The 19,246-nt window shown below is 49.2% G+C and overlaps 1 protein-coding gene across 2 annotated transcripts in view; it reads left to right on the forward strand.

The window, feature by feature from the left end:
* The window catches only part of LOC144682197 (rifampicin phosphotransferase-like), a 180,589-nt gene that overhangs the window by 122,113 nt on the left and 39,230 nt on the right, over positions 1–19,246 (forward strand). For both annotated transcript variants that reach the window (XM_078544590.1, XM_078544589.1), the window contains exons 24-26: positions 1,393–1,485; positions 10,701–10,829; positions 13,754–13,838. In XM_078544590.1, coding sequence (XP_078400716.1) covers positions 1,393–1,485; positions 10,701–10,829; positions 13,754–13,838 — 307 coding nt within the window. The remainder of the gene's footprint in view (positions 1–1,392; positions 1,486–10,700; positions 10,830–13,753; positions 13,839–19,246) is intronic.

Raw genomic sequence — 19,246 nt, forward strand, 5'->3', positions numbered from 1 at the left:
TTGCTCTTTTCCCCCTTCCCCGACTTCAGGTGGAACTCCTGTAACAATTTCCCTTACCCTTCTTGCGAGTTCCTTACTCTTACTGGAGGTTTGCCTAAAGTCTCCACAGCTTTCCGCTGAACTGATAGGCATGCACTTGGAACTTTGTCATATGTCTTCCAGAAGAACAAGCATGACATATTATGGCACTCTCTCAAAAAAGTGACATCCTTAACGCAGTGTGGTTAGCCCTATGAGCTCTAGAGGCACAAGAGCAGCAAATTGTTGAGACTACGCTCCATGGTAAAGGAAGCAGGAAAACAATTGCATTTATATAGTGCCTTTCACAGCCATATAGATGGCAAAAGTCATTGTAAAGCCAATGAAATACTTTTTAAAGCGTAAAACAAAAACAGAATTACCTGGAAAAACTCAGCAGGTCTGGCAGCATTGGCGGAGAAGAAAAGAGTTGATGTTTCGAGTCCTCATGACCCTTCAACAGAACTAAGTAAAAATTGGAGAGGGGTGAAATATAAGCTGGTTTAAGGTGGGGGGGAGGGGGGTGGGGGGAGAGAAGTTGGGGGGGGCGGTGGTTGTAGGGACAAGCAAGCAGTGATAGGAGCAGATAATCAAAAGATGTCACAGATAAAGGAACAAAGAGGTGTTGAAGGTGGTGATATTATCTAAGAGAATGTGCTAATTAAGAATGGATGGCAGGACACTCAAGGTACAGCTCTAGCGGGGGTGGGGTGGAAAGACTGACAGGGCATTACAGGTATAGATTTAAAAATAATGGAAATAGGTGGGAAAAGAAAAATCTATATAAATTATTGGAAAAAACAAAAGGGAGGGGGAAGAAACGGAAAGGGGGTGGGGATGGACGAGGGAGTTCAAGATCTAAAGTTGTTGAATTCAATATTCAGTCTGGAAGGCTGTAAGTGCCTAGTCGGAAGATGAGGTGCTGTTCCTCCAGTTTGCGTTGGGCTTCACTGGAACAATGCAGGAAGCCAAGGACAGACATGTGGGCAAGAGAACAAGGTGGAATGTTAAAATGGCAAGCGACAGGGAGGTTTGGGTCTTTCTTGCGGACAGACCGCAGGTGTTCTGCAAAGCGGTCGCCCTGGGCACTTAAAACTTAAAACCCTGTACCTCATACCCCATACCCCATACCCTGCACCCCGTGCTGTTTCCAGAAAACGCTGTTGCAGAATGCCAGCCTAAGAACGTAAATGCACCCAGTGCACCAAAACTTATGTAAAATCTGCTGACGGCATGTTTTGCATAGAGGCAGTGCTATATGTCATGTGTGTTTGCCTTGTTGAAAGCAAAACATTTCAACAAATAAAACTCCTGCAAGAATTTATACACGTAATTATGAGTTGATATTGAAATCATGAATTGTTTTATGACCAGGTTTTGAATGAATTATCACTGCATGATGTTGCCTTAATTTATGGAAAATCACCCCTATGGAAGAGAATTATCAATGCAGCTGGATTAATTCAGGTAGAGTTTATTGTATTCTTACTGTCTTGCCTATTTTTATAACACGACTGGAGAATTTCTGTACTGGGTTTCAATTCAGATTACTGTTGCTGTTTCTCCTGTAAAGTGAATTAACTCAGAAATATATCTTCTGAATTACGCTGCTCCTGTCAAAATACTTAAAATGCTTCTACTAAAATAGTAATTTTACCTTATTTTAAATGGATTAACGTCTCTATTTTAAAAAAGACGTGCAAGGTTTTTAAGTGTTTCTACAGTATCAATTCTAGTTGGAAAATAGACCATGGGGCTGGATTTTATTAGGAGCCACGGTCCCAACCACCCCCCCAACCCCCTCACCGCTCCCTCCAGCTAAAAGGTCAAGGGGGAGCCCAGCCACAATCATGATGGCTGCCCCGCAGCACTAGTTGCGTTACGACGGGACCTCTGCCCCTTTTTCATGAGGAAATCCTGCCTTAAAGAGCTGTTGGCCAATTGGGTGGCACAGAGTTGTGCTCCGAGCAGTGCCAGCTGAGAGTGGTGGCCTCTGCTGGGCCTACTGGCAGTCTCACGACGCTGAGGTGACCAGATAAGTCTGGGATCAGGGGTCTCAGTGTGGGTGGAAGTGGGTGGGGTTCAAGAGGCCCGGGGTTTGGGGGTGGGGTGGGTGGGGGGGGAGTGGAGGTTAAAGGGGGAATGTCCTTTGGGTGGGGTGCCTCCAGTGAGCCCACAAATGAAATCCCCCCCTGCCCTTGCCTGACACCAGTCCATGCAGCTAAAGCTGCCGGGCTTCCCACATGATGTGGGCCTCCTAACGCTGGGGTACAATACTGACAGTGATGGAACAAAGCCCTTAAGTAGCTATTAATTGACCGCTTAAGGGCTTCAATAGGCCCAAGGGTGGGCAGGCCACAAGACGACTCACTCACCTTCCTGTAAAATTTCAGTCAGGTTGTGGGGGCTGGTGGGGGGGCGGGTGTTAGCTGTTGAGCAGCGGGAAGGCCAACTGCTGGATTTTACATCTTCAGATAACTTGTTAACTTCCTGTGAAGCATCATTTTCTATTATTTATGATCAAGCTATTTGTAAACATTCGTGCCTCAATGGTGGAAGATTCCACAGGTTTTCTGAGTAATCTATCTAGATTAAAGGTCAAACTTCTCAGCATGGCGTACACATGACATGTGGTGTTCCTCAGTGCTGCACCACGCTCAGTTGCATTCCATGTGTGAGGCTTGCTGATGTCTCAGTCATAAAATTGCTCACTTAATGTTAAGGAGAACTATGAGCACTCAGTCTGCTCACCTCACGTGCACATGTGTATGCTGTTTTATACAGAGTTAGAGGCCTGTAACTTGCTACTCACCTTTTCAGACCTTATCAGTTCATTGAAGTGCTTTCTGCACTGCACCTACGCTCTCCTTGTGACTCCAAGGCTGCTGACCTCTGTCACCGCCTCCATCCATGCAACCTGGGTCTGGCTTGGAGGATTTCTTCTTCTGAATGGAGGGAAGAGCACATCCCTCCTCTCTTGGAGAGAGCATCTGTCAAAGCCTCTAGGGAGGCTTTGGAAAAGCCTGGGCCTGCCCAGGGCCACCTGCCCAGGACAATGCTGGCCCTCTCAGTTCCCTTCTGCTCCAAATCTTCAGGCAATGGCAAGCGCAGTCATGGCTACTACTTGCCTTTTAAAATTGCCCTCCATTACTAGGCCGTTCTTGAGCCTCGAATTGGGCGCCAAAACCATCTTCGGGCCAGTTAGGGGTTTCACATTTGAAAATCACATTCCGTCACTGATGTTGGCACAACGTGGGGTCAGGAGCAGGAAATGATCCGAGTGTTGGGCTCCTGAACTTTGATTGAGAATCCGGCCCATGGTTTCCCAAAGCTCTCCACCACTGGGATTTTCCTCATGTTATTTCTGGGTCTGTTGTCAAACTGACAGAAATCAGGGCTGAGTTTTTCGGGATGGGGTGGGGCTGTACTTCTTCCACCCCTCAGCGGAAGGAAGCCCTGCCCTCAAGAGCAGCCCGCCAATTTGATTGGGTGGCAACTCCTGCAGTCCCAGCAGTGCCAGAGGAGAGTAGTGGGTGCTGCTGGGAGAGCAAGAAGGCCCCGCCAAGATAAATGATGGACACTGGAAAAGGTGAGTCCGGGGTTTCTTGGGTGGGGAGGGACCGGGCACCCCGGGGAGGAGGGTGAGAACGGCGGGGGATTAGGAAGGAGGCCAGGCAGGGAGGCACAAAGTGGGGGCTATGATCTTGTGGGGGAGAGTCCACCAATGCGCACAGGGTACCACCCCTGCCCCCCTCGCCAAAAGAGGTAAACCAACCCTTCCTCCCTGCCCTTTCAGTAACTTTGGTGAGAAAAATGGCTTTCCAACTCTCACCTGCCTTTCACTGCCCAGCGTGTTATGCCTGTGGAGGCAGATTTAGACCCTTAATTGCTCCTTAATTGGTCAGTTAAGAGCCTCAATAGGCCTAAGGGAGGGTGGCCTAGTAGGCACCTTACTCACCCATCTTAGGGAGAACAGATCTGGGGTGGGTGGGAAGGTGGTGGGCTACCGACTGTCGTATTTTATGTGCCCCCCCGCCCCCAACCAAAAACATGCCCAGTGGGGGGCTGCAAAATCCAACCCCAATTGCTGTGCCAACCCACTTCTTTCTACGGTTCACAGCAACACATTTTAAGTAAGCGCGAGACATGGGTGTATGGAACAGACTTTACTCATGTAGCACAGATGATCAGTCCATACAACACAAAGGGTGATAAAAGCAAAATACTGCGGATGCTGGAAATCTGAAACAGAAACAAAAATAGCTGGAAAAACTCAGCAGGCCTGACAGCATGAGTATGACAGCAAAGGGTAATAACTTGTGTTTCTCCTGATCCTGCTACCTGACTTAGCCCTGCAACTCCACCCCTCTTTATACACTGCTTGTTCACTACAAGTTGGGTATTTCAAGTACAGACAGACATTTGGACTGTCAACTCTCTTGGTGGTATGAGGCAATACCTGACTTATGCTAACACTGATCATTGCAAAGCACCTATTTTATGGACCATAGTTGTTCATTAATAATCTCTGGTCAGTGTTCATTCTAGCCATCAATCCTTGTGTTCCAACTGATAACTAAATATCTGGAGTGGGAGAGGAAGTTTATATTCCATGTTTCACCTTCCTTCCAGACAATCTGGTGATTCATCAACCATTCTCGCTTCCTTCAGTTCATTATGCGTATTATAGTTCATCATTAACTCTCAGCTCTCCAAAGACTAATTGTATATCATTGTATCATGTGATTACTGAGATTGTAGAAGGCAAATTTCTATGTTTCACTATTTACTCAGCTGTGTCTTGGCTTATGAACCAAGGAGACATCCTACTTGTCTCCGTGTTGCAGCTTTTCTCGTTGTCCGCCCCTCTTCTTCTGGTTCTCTTCTTGGGCTTGATCTCCCTTTCTTTTCCTCTTTGCCCTTTCCCTTCTGACGGTTTCCCCTATTTTCCACTGTTTTGTCTTTCTACCTCTCTCATCATCTTCCAGGGGATACATGGTAAATACCATATGGCAGGAAAGGGAGTGTTTTGTGCTGGTGGCTGTAAGATATTGAGTTGGGAGAGCAACCAGCCATGGGTGGGAGATCGTAGGAGAGAGAAGGGAAGGTGAAAGATAGGATAGATGAGATAAGGGTTTCATGTAGGAAGTAATAGATGCTCAGGAATAGGAAGTAGCAGAAGGGAAAAGATGCAAGGTGCAATTTAGTATACATTCAGCCAGCAAGAATGGGTGAATTTTCGGCTATAGCTCTTAACTATCAGGTTGTGGGGGAGTGATATGGGCCAAAGGTCACATTTTCTGCAGATGGACACAGGATAGCAGCTCAGCATCAATGCAACTAGTGGCAGGATTATTGTAGGATGAAGAACAGAAAGGCGCTTGGGTTTCTGGAGGCAGGAGAGAGTTGGAGGGAGTGGGAAAAAGATGAGGAGCAGGCATTTCAGGAAGAAAGAAGGTGAAAGGGTAGGGAATTAGTGTTAAAGTAGAATAAGAAGATGCTGCCAGCTACGTATTTGGCAATAGTTCTATTATTTAAAGTATTTCCAGCTGGGATAACAAGACCTTTCTTAATTTACAGGGAAGCCTTAGAGAGAATTGCCACCCTATGGTACAAAATGTCACTCAGACAGAGTTTGGGCTAAGGCAGGCTTGTCCAACATTTCCATTTTTTTTCTCACTCAAGGGGCCGATGCAGGCAAATGGGGAGTATTCCATCACACTCCTGACTTGTGCCTTGTAGACAGCGGACAGGCTTTGGGGAGTCAGGAGCTGAGTTACTCGCTATAGGATTCCTAGCCCCTGACCTTCTCTTGGAGCCGCAGCATTTCTATGGCTAGTCCAGTTCAGTTTTTGGTCAATGGTAACCCCCAGGATGTTGTTGATGGGGGATTCAGCGATAGTAACGCCATTGAATGTCAAGAGAGAATCTAACCATCTCCCTTGTTCGAGATGGTCATTGCCCGGCACTTGTGTGGTGTGAATGTTTCTTGCCACTTATCATCTGAAGCCCGAATGTTATCCTGGTCTTGCTGCATATGGTCTCAGACTGCTTCAGTGTCTGAGGAGTCATGAATGGTGCTGACATTGTATAATAATCAACAAACATCCCCACTTCTGATTTTATGATGGAGGGAAAGTCATTGATGAAGCAGCTGAACATGGTTGGGCCTAGGACACTACCCTGAGGAACTCCTGCAGTGATGTCCTTTGATAATTTAACTCCAGTCAGCACAACCATCTTCCTTTGTGCTAGGTATGACTCCAACTAGTGAAGAGTTTTCTCCCTGATTCCCATTGACGTCTTCAGTTTTGCTGGGGCTCCTTGATGCAATACTCAGTCAAATGCTGCCTTGATGTCAAGGGCAGTGACTCTCATCTCGCCTCTTTTGTCCATGTTTGGACTAAGGCTGTAACAAGGTCAGGAACTGAGTGGCCCTGGTGGAACCCAAACTGAACCTCAGTGAGCAGGTTTTTGCTGAGCAAGTGCCTCGATGGCACTGTCAATGACCTCTTCCTTCACTTTGCTGATGCTTGAGAGTAAACTGATGGGGCGGTAATTGGCCATGTTGGATATGCCCTGCTTGTTGTAGCCAGGACATAACTCTGGACAACGTTCCATATTGTCAGGTAGATGGCAGTGTTGTAGCTGTACCAAAACAGCTTGGCTAGGGGAGTGTTAGTTCTGGAGCACAAGACTTCAGTACTAATGCTGGAATGTTGTCAGGGCCCATAGCCTTTGCAGTATCCAGTGCCTTCAGCCATTTCTTGATATCACGTGGAGTGAATCAAATTGGCTGAAGACTGGCATCTGTGATGCTGAGGATCTCTGGAGGAGGTTGGGATGACTCATCCACTTGGCACTTCTGACTGAAGATTGTTGCAAATGCTTCAGCCTTATCTTTTGCATTGATGTGCTGGGCTACCTTATCATCGAGGAGTGAGATATTTGTGGAGCCGCCTCCTCCTCCTCCTCATTGTTTAATTATCCACCACCTTGTGGCAGGACTGCAGAGCTTAGATCTGATCTGTTGGTTGTGGGATCGCTGAGTTTTGCCTATTGTATGCTGCTCCCGCTAGTTAGCATGCAAGTAGTCCCATGTTGTAGCTTCACCAGGTTGGCACCTCACTTTTGGGAATGCCTGGTGCTGCTCCTGGCATGCCTTCCTCCACACTTCTTTGAACCAGGGTAGATTCTCCGGGTTTGATGGTAATGGTGGAGTGGGAGATATGCCGGGCCTTAACGTTGTAGATTGTGGTTGAATGCAATTCTGCTGCTGCTGATGGCCCACAGAGCCTCATGGATGCCCAGGCTTGAGTTGCCAAATCTGTTAGCATGGTTGTAGTGCCACATAGCACGATGGGCGGTGTCCTCAGTATGAAGACTGGGCTTTGTCTCCACAAGGACTGTGCAGTGGTCACTCCTACCAATACTATAATGGACAGGTGCATCTATGACAGGTAGCTCGGCGAGGACGAGATCAAGGAGGCTTTTCCCTCTTATTGCTTCCCTCATCACCTGCTGAAGACCCAATTCAGCAGCTGTATCCTTCAGGACTTGGCCAGCTTGGTCAGTTGTGGTGCTACTAAGCCACTCTTGGTGATGGACGTTGAAGTTCCCCACCCAGGGCACATTCTGTGCCCGTACCATCCTCAGTGCTTCCCCCAACTGGTGTTCAACTACATTGCTTCTCAACCTTTGCCATCCTTTCCTGCTGTTCCCACACAACCACAGGGGGGAAACCTGAGAGAGCCAGACTGTCCCAGCTAGTCACCCTCTAGCCTGAACCACACCCTCAGATTACCATCTGCGTCATTGGCTTGTTCTCTCCCACCAACTAAGATTCCTTCGCCCAGAGGGATTTTAGATGGCGATGTTGAGGATTTATCACTTGCTGCATCACTGAACCTAGGGAACTGGAAGAGGGGTAGGTGGTTGAGGATGTTCTATCTTTCCAGAAGCAGTATTCATCAGCTGCACAATACATGCCCCAACAGCTCCCTGGCTAATGTAGCACAAAAGGAAAGACAGGCTTACACTTACTTAGCAACTTTCACAAACTCAGCTTGTCCCAAAGTCTCTTGCAAACCAATGAAGTATTTTTTTGAAGTATAGCCACTGTTGCAATGTAGGAAATGTGGCAACCAATTTGTGCACAGCAAGATCCCACAAACAGCAACAATATAATGACCAGAGAATTTGCTTTGGTGAGGTTGATTCAGTGATTTTTTTTTAGCTAAGAAAATGTGCCTTCTTTTCTGGATGAATGTGGAGCTGTCACAAACAGAGTAGTTGTGACAAGGAGTCTGTACATCTTCAGGGTGAAGTTGGCAGAGATTCCCAATGATACCCTTGGAGAGACACACTGGAGAGACACATAGAGCCTTTAATCTAAATTTTAAAAATGTGTTAACACTTCAATTTAAAATGAAGGACAAGGCAGCTTGAGTGTTTTTTTTATTTGTTCATGGGATCTGAGCCTCACTGGCTAGGCCAGCATTTATTGCCCATGTTTAGCAGGCATTTAAGAGTCAACCACTTTGCTGTGGGTCTGGAGTCACATGTAGACCAGACCAGGTAAGGATGGCAGATTTCCTTCCCTAAAGCACATTAGTGAACCAGGTGAGTTTTTATCACAACCGACAATGGTTTTGTGGTCCATCATTAGACTTTCAATTCCAGATTTTTATTGACTTCAAATTCTACCATCTGCTGTGGTGAGGTTCGAACTCAGGTCCTCAGAGCATTACTCTAGATCTCTGGCTTGCCAGTCCAGGGACAATACCACTACTCCTCCACCTCAACCATGTGTTATTGTTCGTACTATATGCTACTATCATACATCATGATTTCACCCCATTCCTTGTTAAGGGTGCTGGAATGAAAAATAACTTATTGCAACATTCGCCAACCTTTGTTCAGGCTTTCAAAGAGCATAGTAATTGTTTGATGAAGAACAAAAAGGTCCTTCTACCATCCTGTTTGTCAGATGATACATCAGCGAATGAAGGATAGTAATCAATCTCTGCTAATTGGCCTACAAAGACCCAGGGCAGAATTCCCCCCCCCCCCCACCCATTGGTGGGGAAGTTCAGGAGCGGACGTGTGCCGCCATTTTTCGAGGGCGGGCCAATGAAGACCCACCCAGCTTGACGTCTGCCAGGAAGCGCTATGCGCTCCCTGTGCGGGCGGGAGGGCATTTCCTCAGCCAAGAGTGCGCGCGAAAGAGTGCACTCATCTCCCTGAGGCTAAGTGCTGCCTCAGGGAGATCGATGCCAAATTCAAAAATGTTAAAAATATAGAAATAAAATTTCACTGACATGTCCCCTCATGTGACACGGTCACATGAGTTGGGACATGTCCATCACTTTTAGTTAAACTTTTATTACATTTTTTAAAACCTACATGAAACCTCATCCCGCCGTGGATGAGGTTTCATGATTTCTCTGAAGCCCGCCAGGGCTCCCGGCCTGCCCGCCAACCTTAAGATCCTTTGACTAGTGCAATTACTTTTTAAATGGCCTCAATTGGCTGTTGACAGGTCGGCGGGCGCACAGCTGATTCAGCTGCGCCCCCGCCGACCTGAAAATTGAAATGACGCGGGGTGACGTTGGGAATTCCGCCCGACGTCATCCCGCGTCACTTTACGTGTCGGCGAGCGGGTCCCGCCCCCCTCATGCCGATCGGGAAATCCTGCCCCCAGACATGAGGCAAGGAAAACACCCACCATAGTCACATATTCCTGCCAAGAAGCCCATTCACTACATGTCATGTCTCAAATATATTCATATACTGTCACCCAAAATGTTACAGGACAACCAGGCTCGGTGAGATTCAATAGTTCCAGTTCAACCCTGTGATGTGTGTAGAGAACAGCCATCTGTCTAATATAGGAGGTATCTGAGGGATAAAAATTTACCACTTTTAAACAAATTTAATCCTTTGAATTGAAATATAATTTTCAGTCCTGACAAATTGTGACTTAAGGGTTGCCTGTGAAGACAAAACGATTAGATTTGTTTTAACCGTATGATGTCTACATTGCCTGCTGTATTTGGAGATTGTTTATGACAGAGGAGCTATTAGCCTGTGTATGTTATTTTAAAAAAAAGTGGCAAGATTTACCTGAGAAACTGCATTGGGCTTTGGACTTTAACACAATAAAGATTTTATTGCAGTGTTTTTCAAAGTGCATTACCCTCTAACTAAGATTAAAGCAAAGAACTGCGGATGCTAGAAATCCAAAACAAAAACAGAAACAGAAATACCTGGAAAGACTCAGCAGGTCTGGCAGCATCGGCGGAGAAGAGCACAGTCGACGTTTCGAGTCCTCGTGACCCTTCAACAGAGTTCTGTTGAAGGGTCATGAGGACTTGAAACATCAACTGTGCTGTTCTCCGCCGATGCTGCCAGACCTGCTGAGTATTTCCAGGTATTTCTGACCCTCTAACTAAGGATATGTTAAGCCACATTTGAGATGCTCCCTATGTTTAAATTCATTAATAGCAGTTCATCTAGGACCTGCTGAACATGCATCAGCTTGTAATTGATCAGTTAGCTTGGAAGAAAACAAAAATAGATTAAATATATCGAACTTAATTATTATAATAGATCATTGTGTTACAGGATTAGGCTGCATGAGTTATTGCTGAATGTTTAACCCATGTTTGAATCACTTCCAGTATATTGTAAATGCTGAGTCAAGGGTAAAAAGACTAAAGAAGAAAATGGAGACTTATAAGATTCAACCTGCAAACAAAGCACAAGAATTTTACTTTAACATAGACCAGCAGCTACCTGAATATTTTGAGGTGGGTGACCATTTTAAACATGGCTGTTTGTTGTGGAAGTCAGTGATGTAAAAACATAGGAAGCTTTCTGGTACAGAAGCTGCCCATTCAGCCCATCATGAACAATGCTAGCCAAAAAAAAACGCAACCCAATCTAATCCCTCTTTCTAGCTCTTGGTCCATTATCTTGCAGGTTACAACACCTCAGGTGCATATCCAAGTGGCTATTAAATGCAATGAGGGTTTCTGCCTTTACCACCCTTTCAGGCAGTGAGTTCCAGACCCCCACCATCCTCTGGAGGAAATCATTTCTCCTCAACTCCCCTCTAATCCTTCCACAATTACTTTAACTCTATGCCCCCTTGTTATTGACCTCTCAGCTCATGGACATAGACCCTTCCTATCCACTCCATCTAGGCCCCTCATAATTTTATACACCACAATTAAATCTCCCCTCAGCCTCCTCTGTTCCAAAAGGTAACAAACCTAGCCTATCCAGTCTTTTCTCATTGCTAAAAATTCTCCATTTCTGGCAGCATCCTTGTAAATCTCTTCTGTACCCTCTCTAGTGTGATCGCAATATTCCTGGTAATGTGGTAACCAGGTCTGTACATAGCACTGTAGCTGCAGATCACCTGGGCCAGGATTTCCCAGGCAGGAGGCGGGGCGTAAAATGACGCGGGATGACATCGGGCGGGACTCCCGACATCACCGTGCCCAATTTCAATTTTCAGGTCGGCGGGGGCGCAGCCGAATCAGCTGTGCGCCCGCCGACCTGTCAACGGCCAATTGAGGTCGTTGACAAAGTAATTAACGTAATTAGTGGACCTGCCCGTCCAACCTTAAGGTTGGGGGGCAGGCCGGGAGCCTTGGCGGGCATTAGAAAAAGCATGAAACCTCATCCACGGGCGGGATGAGGTTTCATATAGGTTTTTAAAATTTAATCAGTGTAACTAAAAGTAATGGGCATGTCCCAACTCGTGACAGTGTCACATGAGGGGACATGTCAGGGAAATGTTTTTTTCTGTTTTTAACGTTTTTGAATTTGGTGCCAATCTCCCTGAGGCAACACTTAGCCTCAGGGAGATGAGTGTGCTCTTTCATGTGCTCTTGGCTCAGGGAACCCCCCCCACCCGCACAGGGAGCGCATAGCGCTTCCTTGCGGACGTCACGCTGGACGGGTCTTAATTGGCCCACCCACGTAAATTGGGGGCGCTGATCAGAGGCACACCTCCAAGCGCCTGCTCCTTAACTTCCCCCGCCGACGGGGTGGGGAGAAATTTTGCCCCTGGCGTTCTATATAATTCTAGCAAAGCCTCCCTGATTTTATACTCCAGGTCTCAACCAGTAAAGCAAAGTATTCCATATACTTTTTTGATCATCTTATCTACCCATCCTGCTACCTTTAGGGAGCTGTGGACATACACTCCAAGATCCCTTTCTTCCTCTACACCTCTCAGAATCCTACCACTTACAGTATATACCCTTGCCTTACTTGTCCTTCCCAAATAAATTGGGCAGAGTTTTACATTCGGCCTGTCGGGGCGGGCCCGACATACCTGAACGTGAAATGACGTGCGATGACATCGGGCATGCGTCCCAATGTCATCACGCTGTTTTGCGATATTTCGTTCGGCGGGCGCACGCCGGAGTCAGCTGCGCACCCGCCAATAATTGAAAGGCCTATTAAGGCCATTAACGTACTAATTAATGCAAATTCACACTGCCCGTCCAACCTAATGGTTGGCTGGCAAAAAAGGCCAAGCGGCCTTTACGTTTTTTTAGGAAACCTCGTCCATGAGCCGGATGAGCTTTCCTAGAGCTAATATAAAAACTTTAGTGTGAAAATACAAACATGTCCCATCTCATATGACACAGTCACATGAGGGGACATGTTTCATTAAATTTTTAATGGTTTTAATAATGTCTTTAAAAAGCTCTTCATTCTCCCTGTGGCTGCTCCGTCCCTCGGGAAGATTGAAGCGCTCTTTTACGCGCACATGCGGAAGAGTGCTGGACCCGACTCTTCCCCCCTCCCCCTGCCGGCACAGGTAGCGCTACCGCTCGTGATCCACTCTGGGTGGGCCTTGATTGGCCCACCCGCATGAAATCGCGGTGCCGAGCCAATTTCGGGCAGCGGCCAGCTCAGCGACCTTCCCCCCCACCCCCTGCTGAGCCCCGCCTGACCAATGTAAAATCCAGGCCATTACCTCACACTTCTCCATGCTGAATTCCATTTGCCACTTTTCTGCCCAGCGAACAAGCTCATTGATATCTTCCTGCAGTCTGCAGCTTTCTTCCTCAACACCAACCACATGGGCAATTATTGTATCATCTCAAACTTCTTTCTCATGCCCGCTACATTTAAGCCTAAATCATTGACATAAATCGCTAATAGCAAGCGACCCAGTACCGAGCCCTGTGTAACCCCACTGTAAACAGTTTCCTCGTCACAAAGATACCCATCGACCATAACCCTTTGCTCCCTACCACTGAGCCAATTTTAGATCCGGATTGCCACTTTCCCTTGTATTCCATGGGCTTTTACCTTTCTGACTAGACTGCCATATATTTGCTCTGTTATCTCACCTCTGCCAGTTTGGGCATATGTAGTGCACTCCCAGCAGCGCGATTGCCTGTTTTTTTTTTGGTTCCTCAGTTCAACCCATATGGCTTCATTTGATGAACCTTCTGGAACATCATCCCTTCTCACAGCTGTGATTGTTTCTTTAACCAATATTGTGACACCCCATCCCCCTTCCTTTTTACGCGATGTGACGCTTTGAAACCACCTCTTGTCTGATGCTGAAGATTTAACGAGGCGGCATTAAGAGAAATTGAACTGTTTAATTAGAATGGTTGCAACACAATCCTTTCCCTGGGATATGAATCCTTCTCAAGTCAACACAATCTGTGATGTAAACTTACTCCTTTATCACTTTTAGGCATGGTGTACGTCGATGTCAAAATCATGTAGCTCTGGAATGTGGAATCAATTTCTTATCTCAATTTTGGCAAAAGGAAACACAGGTATGTGTTAAGCGTTTGGCTAGCATCACTTTTGCATTTTGTTGACTCTATAATAGCTAGGTGGTGTATAAAATTGTTATTAATTGAGTAGTGAACTCCATGCTAAATTTCGATAGCCTGGGGGAGAATTTTCTGGTCGGCGAGTGGGGGGGGCGTAAAATGACATGCGGTGAGGTCAGGCAGGCATCTGGACGTCACTGCGCGTCACTTAGGTTTTCGGTTCGGCGGACGTACCGCCAACTCGGCGGCGCGCCCGCCGAACTGTCAAAGGCCTGTTAAAAACCAATCGAAATAGTTAAATGAGCTGCCCGTCCAAGGCTGGCGTGGGGGGGCAGGCGAAGAGCCCAGGCGGCCTTCGCATTTTTCATGGAACCTCATCCACGGGCGGGATGAGGTCTCATGAAGTGCTGAAAATTTTTTTTTTTTTTTTTAAAGTTCATTGACGTGTCCCAGCTCATGTGACACTGTCACATTCATAAGGGGGCATGTTTTAAAAGTTTTAATTACTTCATTCAGATGTTTAAAACTTAAACAAATCTCCCTGAGGCACCTCTGTGCGAAAGAATGCAGGCCCGGACTCGGGGAATCTTCCCCACCCACCTCCCCACCCACACAGGGAGAGTTCAGCACTTCCCGGGCGAGCGTCACGCTGGGCGAACCTTAATTGGCCCGCCCACGAAAAATGGCGGCGCACAACACTTCCCCACCCCCACCCCTCCCCCCAACAGGGGGAAAATTCAGCCCCTGGAGTTGCAAACTTGTGTGTACCCAAATCTGCTTGCAGCAGTGGAGAGGAAACTTGTCGTCAGTTTGGAGATCAGGGACACGAATTTGGTTTCCGTCGTGACGCTGCTTAAGCCTTGCACACTCCTGGGGGAGGCTAACGTTGAGCTGGCAGCCCGTGCGGCGTGCCCGCTTGGAAAAGGCCACCCGCACAGGCACCCCCTGTTTGCCTCAGAAATAACCGATTCGATACAACCCTGAGGCCACAGAGCCTACTGGTCAGACTTCCTAATTTGGACCGTGCAATGAACGAAGTGTTGAGCTACAAAATGGGAGCTGCATCAGCGCTATTTAAAGGACCAGACATTCAGCTTTGCGGGCAAGGTGATTGCGAACAATTTCTGCTATTGGAAAGTCTCTCAGCGTATCCTGGATTGGTTCTGGTGGTGTTTTGGTGAGTTCCTGCGTTTGCCAGAGTGTGTTGCCGTCATCCTCACAGGGATGGCAGGGGGACTTGGTGACCTCAGTACACAAAGGTTTTTTTAATAAACCAGACTAGATTGTTTTCAAAGGAGGGGGTGAAAGGTGTCACCCAGCCAGGTGAAGTTCAGAAACAGTATGGGCAGAATTTTCCGTTTGCCGGTCGGGCGGGCCTGACCGACTTGGTGGCGGGTGGGCAGGTGGCCGATTGCCGCTGGAGAAACGGGCCGAGCCGCCATTTTCCCCGGGCGGGCCAATTAAGGCCCGCCCAGCGGGTTAGCGACTCCCATGGAGAACAGGAGAATAGTCGTGGAGGCGGGCGTGCTCAGACCGCTGGTTCCAATGGGGAGTCGGCAGTCTGTATACAGAGTGTCCAGGCAGCCTGCTTGAGGCAGTGAACCATGGCCACTCAGGGAGAGAGAGAGGCAGCTGTCACAGGACAGGAGCATGAGCAGGAGGAGGGGGGCAGGCTGCAGGATAGGCCAACGGCGGGGGGGCCACTGTGTTTCCCGATTTTCCGATGCCTGCCTTGCTGTCCTCCTGCAAGTGGTGGGCATCGGTCGGCACCTTCTGTATCCTGAGGATGGGAGGAGGAGGGCCCCCCATGTCACCAGCCAAGCGTGGGAGGAGGTGGGTAACGCTGTAAGTGCCCATGATGATGTGCGGCGCACTGGCACACAGTGCAGGAAACGATTCAATGATTTGCTGCGCTCTGGAAGGGTGAGTACCATGTCTGTCTTGGCTGTTTGACCCAGAAGGCAGCCTTAGCCTTTGACCCCCCCACCGTGTCTTGCTGTCGTTACTGCATAGGGCATCTGTTGCACGCTGGGTGGGCAAATAGGTACTGACTATGCTTATGCCAGCCTTTTTGCTTGAGGAGAAAAATGGTTCTCCGCACAGCATATGTTGTTTGTGGCATTTGAGTAGTCTGGGGGCAACCTGCAGGGGAGGCTGCACGACACATACTCATAACTCCAACACATGTCATATTGATGGTAATGAGATGGTGCAAGGGGAGCCTCAAGGTGTTTTGGGCAAGTGCCATCTGCTGGCATCGGTGCCGCACCTAGTTGCGCCTCCTTGCCATGGGCGCTAAGAGCCGTGTGATATTCAAAGTGATGGATGCCGAATGTGTCCAAGGTGGCCATTGGGGGAGGGGGTTGGGAGCAGCCGTACTATCTTCTGGGGACTGATCACCAGTAGTGTGGACAGGAGCCGCTGGAGGCCTCAGATGGGCCACTGTGGTTGGGGTGCGGCGTGCCCGTGCAGAGTACATGAGCGATCAGCCCCAATAAATCCTCTTCTCTGTTCTGCAGGCAAAAAGTCACCACAATGCCCGGGAGCACCAGAGGACTGGAGCTGGGCGCACCCTCCTCCAGTGCCTCAAACCCTTCGAGGACCAGGCCATGGGGCTGGGCAGGAGGCAGGAGGCTAGGGCGGCTGGGGGCGGCGAGGCTGGGGTCCGGCGGGCAGGTATTTTAGGACCACAGTCCCATCCACTCTCTCTGCCCACCATCCAAACCACTGATGGTTGCTGCAATCGTTAATGCTGCAACACTGCTCATTCACAGACTGATACATTCTGACGTTTGGGTCATACAGGAGGGACCCTCGTCCCCTTGAGGAATCGCGTCTCTACCACCTTCCAAAGCCACCTTATCCCATTTGTGACCACTATCACCATGGTCTAACATGCCATTGGATCGCTGCTGCACAGCCAAAGACTTATTCCATTCTAGGGGGTTTGGGACCTCCAGCACCCTTTCAGCCAGTGCGCCCCACATTACTTTGTCCAAATGGTCCTCAGCACCTCAGCTGTGAACCTCATAGCACTCAACTTAGATGAATGCCACCATGTTACTCATCCCTGTGCCAAGGGGAAATGTTGCCTTCTGCCCACCTGGTCTATGCCCCTCCTTACGGAATGAAGGCCAATAATGTGACCTCTCAATCTCCTGTGATCCACGGCAAATGTCGCTACTGTTTGCGATATTTCCTCAGCCCCGCAACTATCCAGGCCACAATGCATCCAGGTCAGGTACCCCTGCGCTCTCCCACTCCTATGGTTCATAACATGCTATGTGGCATTCCTGAGGCCATCTGACCAGCCTGTCTGCATGTGCCTTTAATGGTTGGGGCTCGTCTTGACTCTTTTTCAACTCACCAATGTTCATCTCCTTAGGGTCTTGAAGGGTGAGCGACTTATGAGGCTGGGGGGAAAGGGATGAAAGGTTCAACTGACTGTACGCTAACTGATGCACTGTCCTTGTTGTTAATTTCACCAGAGTGACCCGCACGCCAACATCGCAGCCCCCTCTCCACACCTGAGGGGCAACATGTGCAACTTGCGGCACATCATTTCAGCCACCCAGGCACCAGCGCAGACACACACACCTCGGTGGGGACTTTAATGTCGGCTAGTGTCCCGGGTCACAGTGGAGAGGGCACATCACGATCGCTGGAGGAGATGGTAGGGACAGAGAGTGCTGATGGTGCCAGCAGCCGGAGGGCTGCAGGGGACGAGGCACATGCTGAGTCCGGCACTGATGACGTGCCTCTGGAGTTGTCCCCATTGCAGCAGCTGCAGGACAGATGACAGGAAGTGCATTTGCATCTGGCAGGGTTGCATGAGGGGATGCTTCAGTTGCTCTCTGCGACGGAGGAGTCTAGGCAGAGTGCGTGTGAAGGTTTGGCCCTCAGGGCAGAGCTTCAGGCTTCCTCCAGTGAGAGATTGGCGACTCTCATAGAGAGGGGCTTCAATCGAATGGAACGTTTTATGTTTGGGTTACACTCTGACCTGTAAGCCCTCACAGTGGTACTGGCCAAAGGTGGTCATTTCCAATGTGGGAGATGTGGACACCAAACGCTGGCACTCGGTGCCCATGCATCTGTGGTGAGCAGGGAGGTCGAAAGGGACTTCACCGCGCAGCAGCTGCCTGTCGTCGCTGCGAGCTCCTCTCAGGGCACTCCAGATCAGGGCAGCTGCTGTCCGTGGAAGTGCCAGGCAATGCTGGTCCTGCTGATCCATGTGTGTGGAGCTAGCTGAAAGTTCTTTGGATTAAATTGTCCCGGGTGTCCCTGCCTCCTTGGTGTAATTGCGGGTCATCGGTCTGCCCCTCATCATCGCCCTGTGCTTCCTCATCCTCTGAGCCACTGCTGGATTCATCATGTGCAGCCTCATCCACTGCGTCAAGGTCTTCATCGTCAACTGCGTTCCCCCCTTTCCAGCGCAAGATTGTGCAGAGAGCAGCATGCTACCACTAACGCAGAGACGCGATCTGGGGGGGTACTGGAGTGCGCCCCCTGAGCAGTCCAGGCACCGGAAGCGCATCTTGAGAAGACCGATGGCTCTCTCCACCAGAGCCCTTGTGGTGCCCTGGCTCCTATTGTAGCGCTGCTCAGCTGCTGTTCTTGGATGGCGGAGAGGCATCAGCATCATGAGCCACCTTCTGAGGGGACAGCCCTTATCACCCAGCAGCCATCCATCCAGCCGAGCCGGAGCACTGAAGAGCCCCGGCACCTGGGAGTGTCTGAGGATGTAGGCGTCGTGGGAGCTGCCTGGGTACCTTGCACAGACTTGTAGAATCTGCATCCTGTGGTCACACACTATCTGCACGTTCATGGAGTGGAAGCCCTTCCTGTTGACGAAGGCACCGGGCTCACCTGCTGTCGCCTTGATGGCCACATGTGTACAGTCTATAGCACCCTGGACACGGGGGAAGCCAGCAATGGCCGTGAAGCCTCTGGCTCGCTGTATCTGACTTGCCTGGTCACAGCGGAAGTGGATGAAGGTCAATGCCCGTCTGAACAGAGCGTCTGTGACTTGTTTGACACTAGTATGGGCAGCTGATTGGGAGGCACCGCAAAGATCGCCCACCGAGCCCTGGAAGGGGCCAGAGGCGTAGAAGTGAAGGGTAACTGTGAGCTACAGAGCCGCTGGCATGGGGTGTCCACCCACACAGTTAGGGGAGATCTCAGGCCCAATCATCTGACAGATATAGCTTACTGTCCCCCTTGAGAGTCAGAGCCTCCTTCAGCACTGCACCTCAGTCATATTGAGGTAGCTGCTTCACCACCTGTATACCCTGGCAGCAGGATAGTGGCATTGTTTGCGGACCCTTGCACCTTGGACAACCTCTTGGCTCTGCGCCCCTTGTGCCTGCGCCTGGCCTCCCAAAGGTGGCTCCCCAGGAGTCTGATTGTCC

The sequence above is a fragment of the Cetorhinus maximus genome, chromosome 6 (assembly GCF_964194155.1).
Source record: "Cetorhinus maximus chromosome 6, sCetMax3.hap1.1, whole genome shotgun sequence".
Taxonomy (NCBI): domain Eukaryota; kingdom Metazoa; phylum Chordata; class Chondrichthyes; order Lamniformes; family Cetorhinidae; genus Cetorhinus; species Cetorhinus maximus.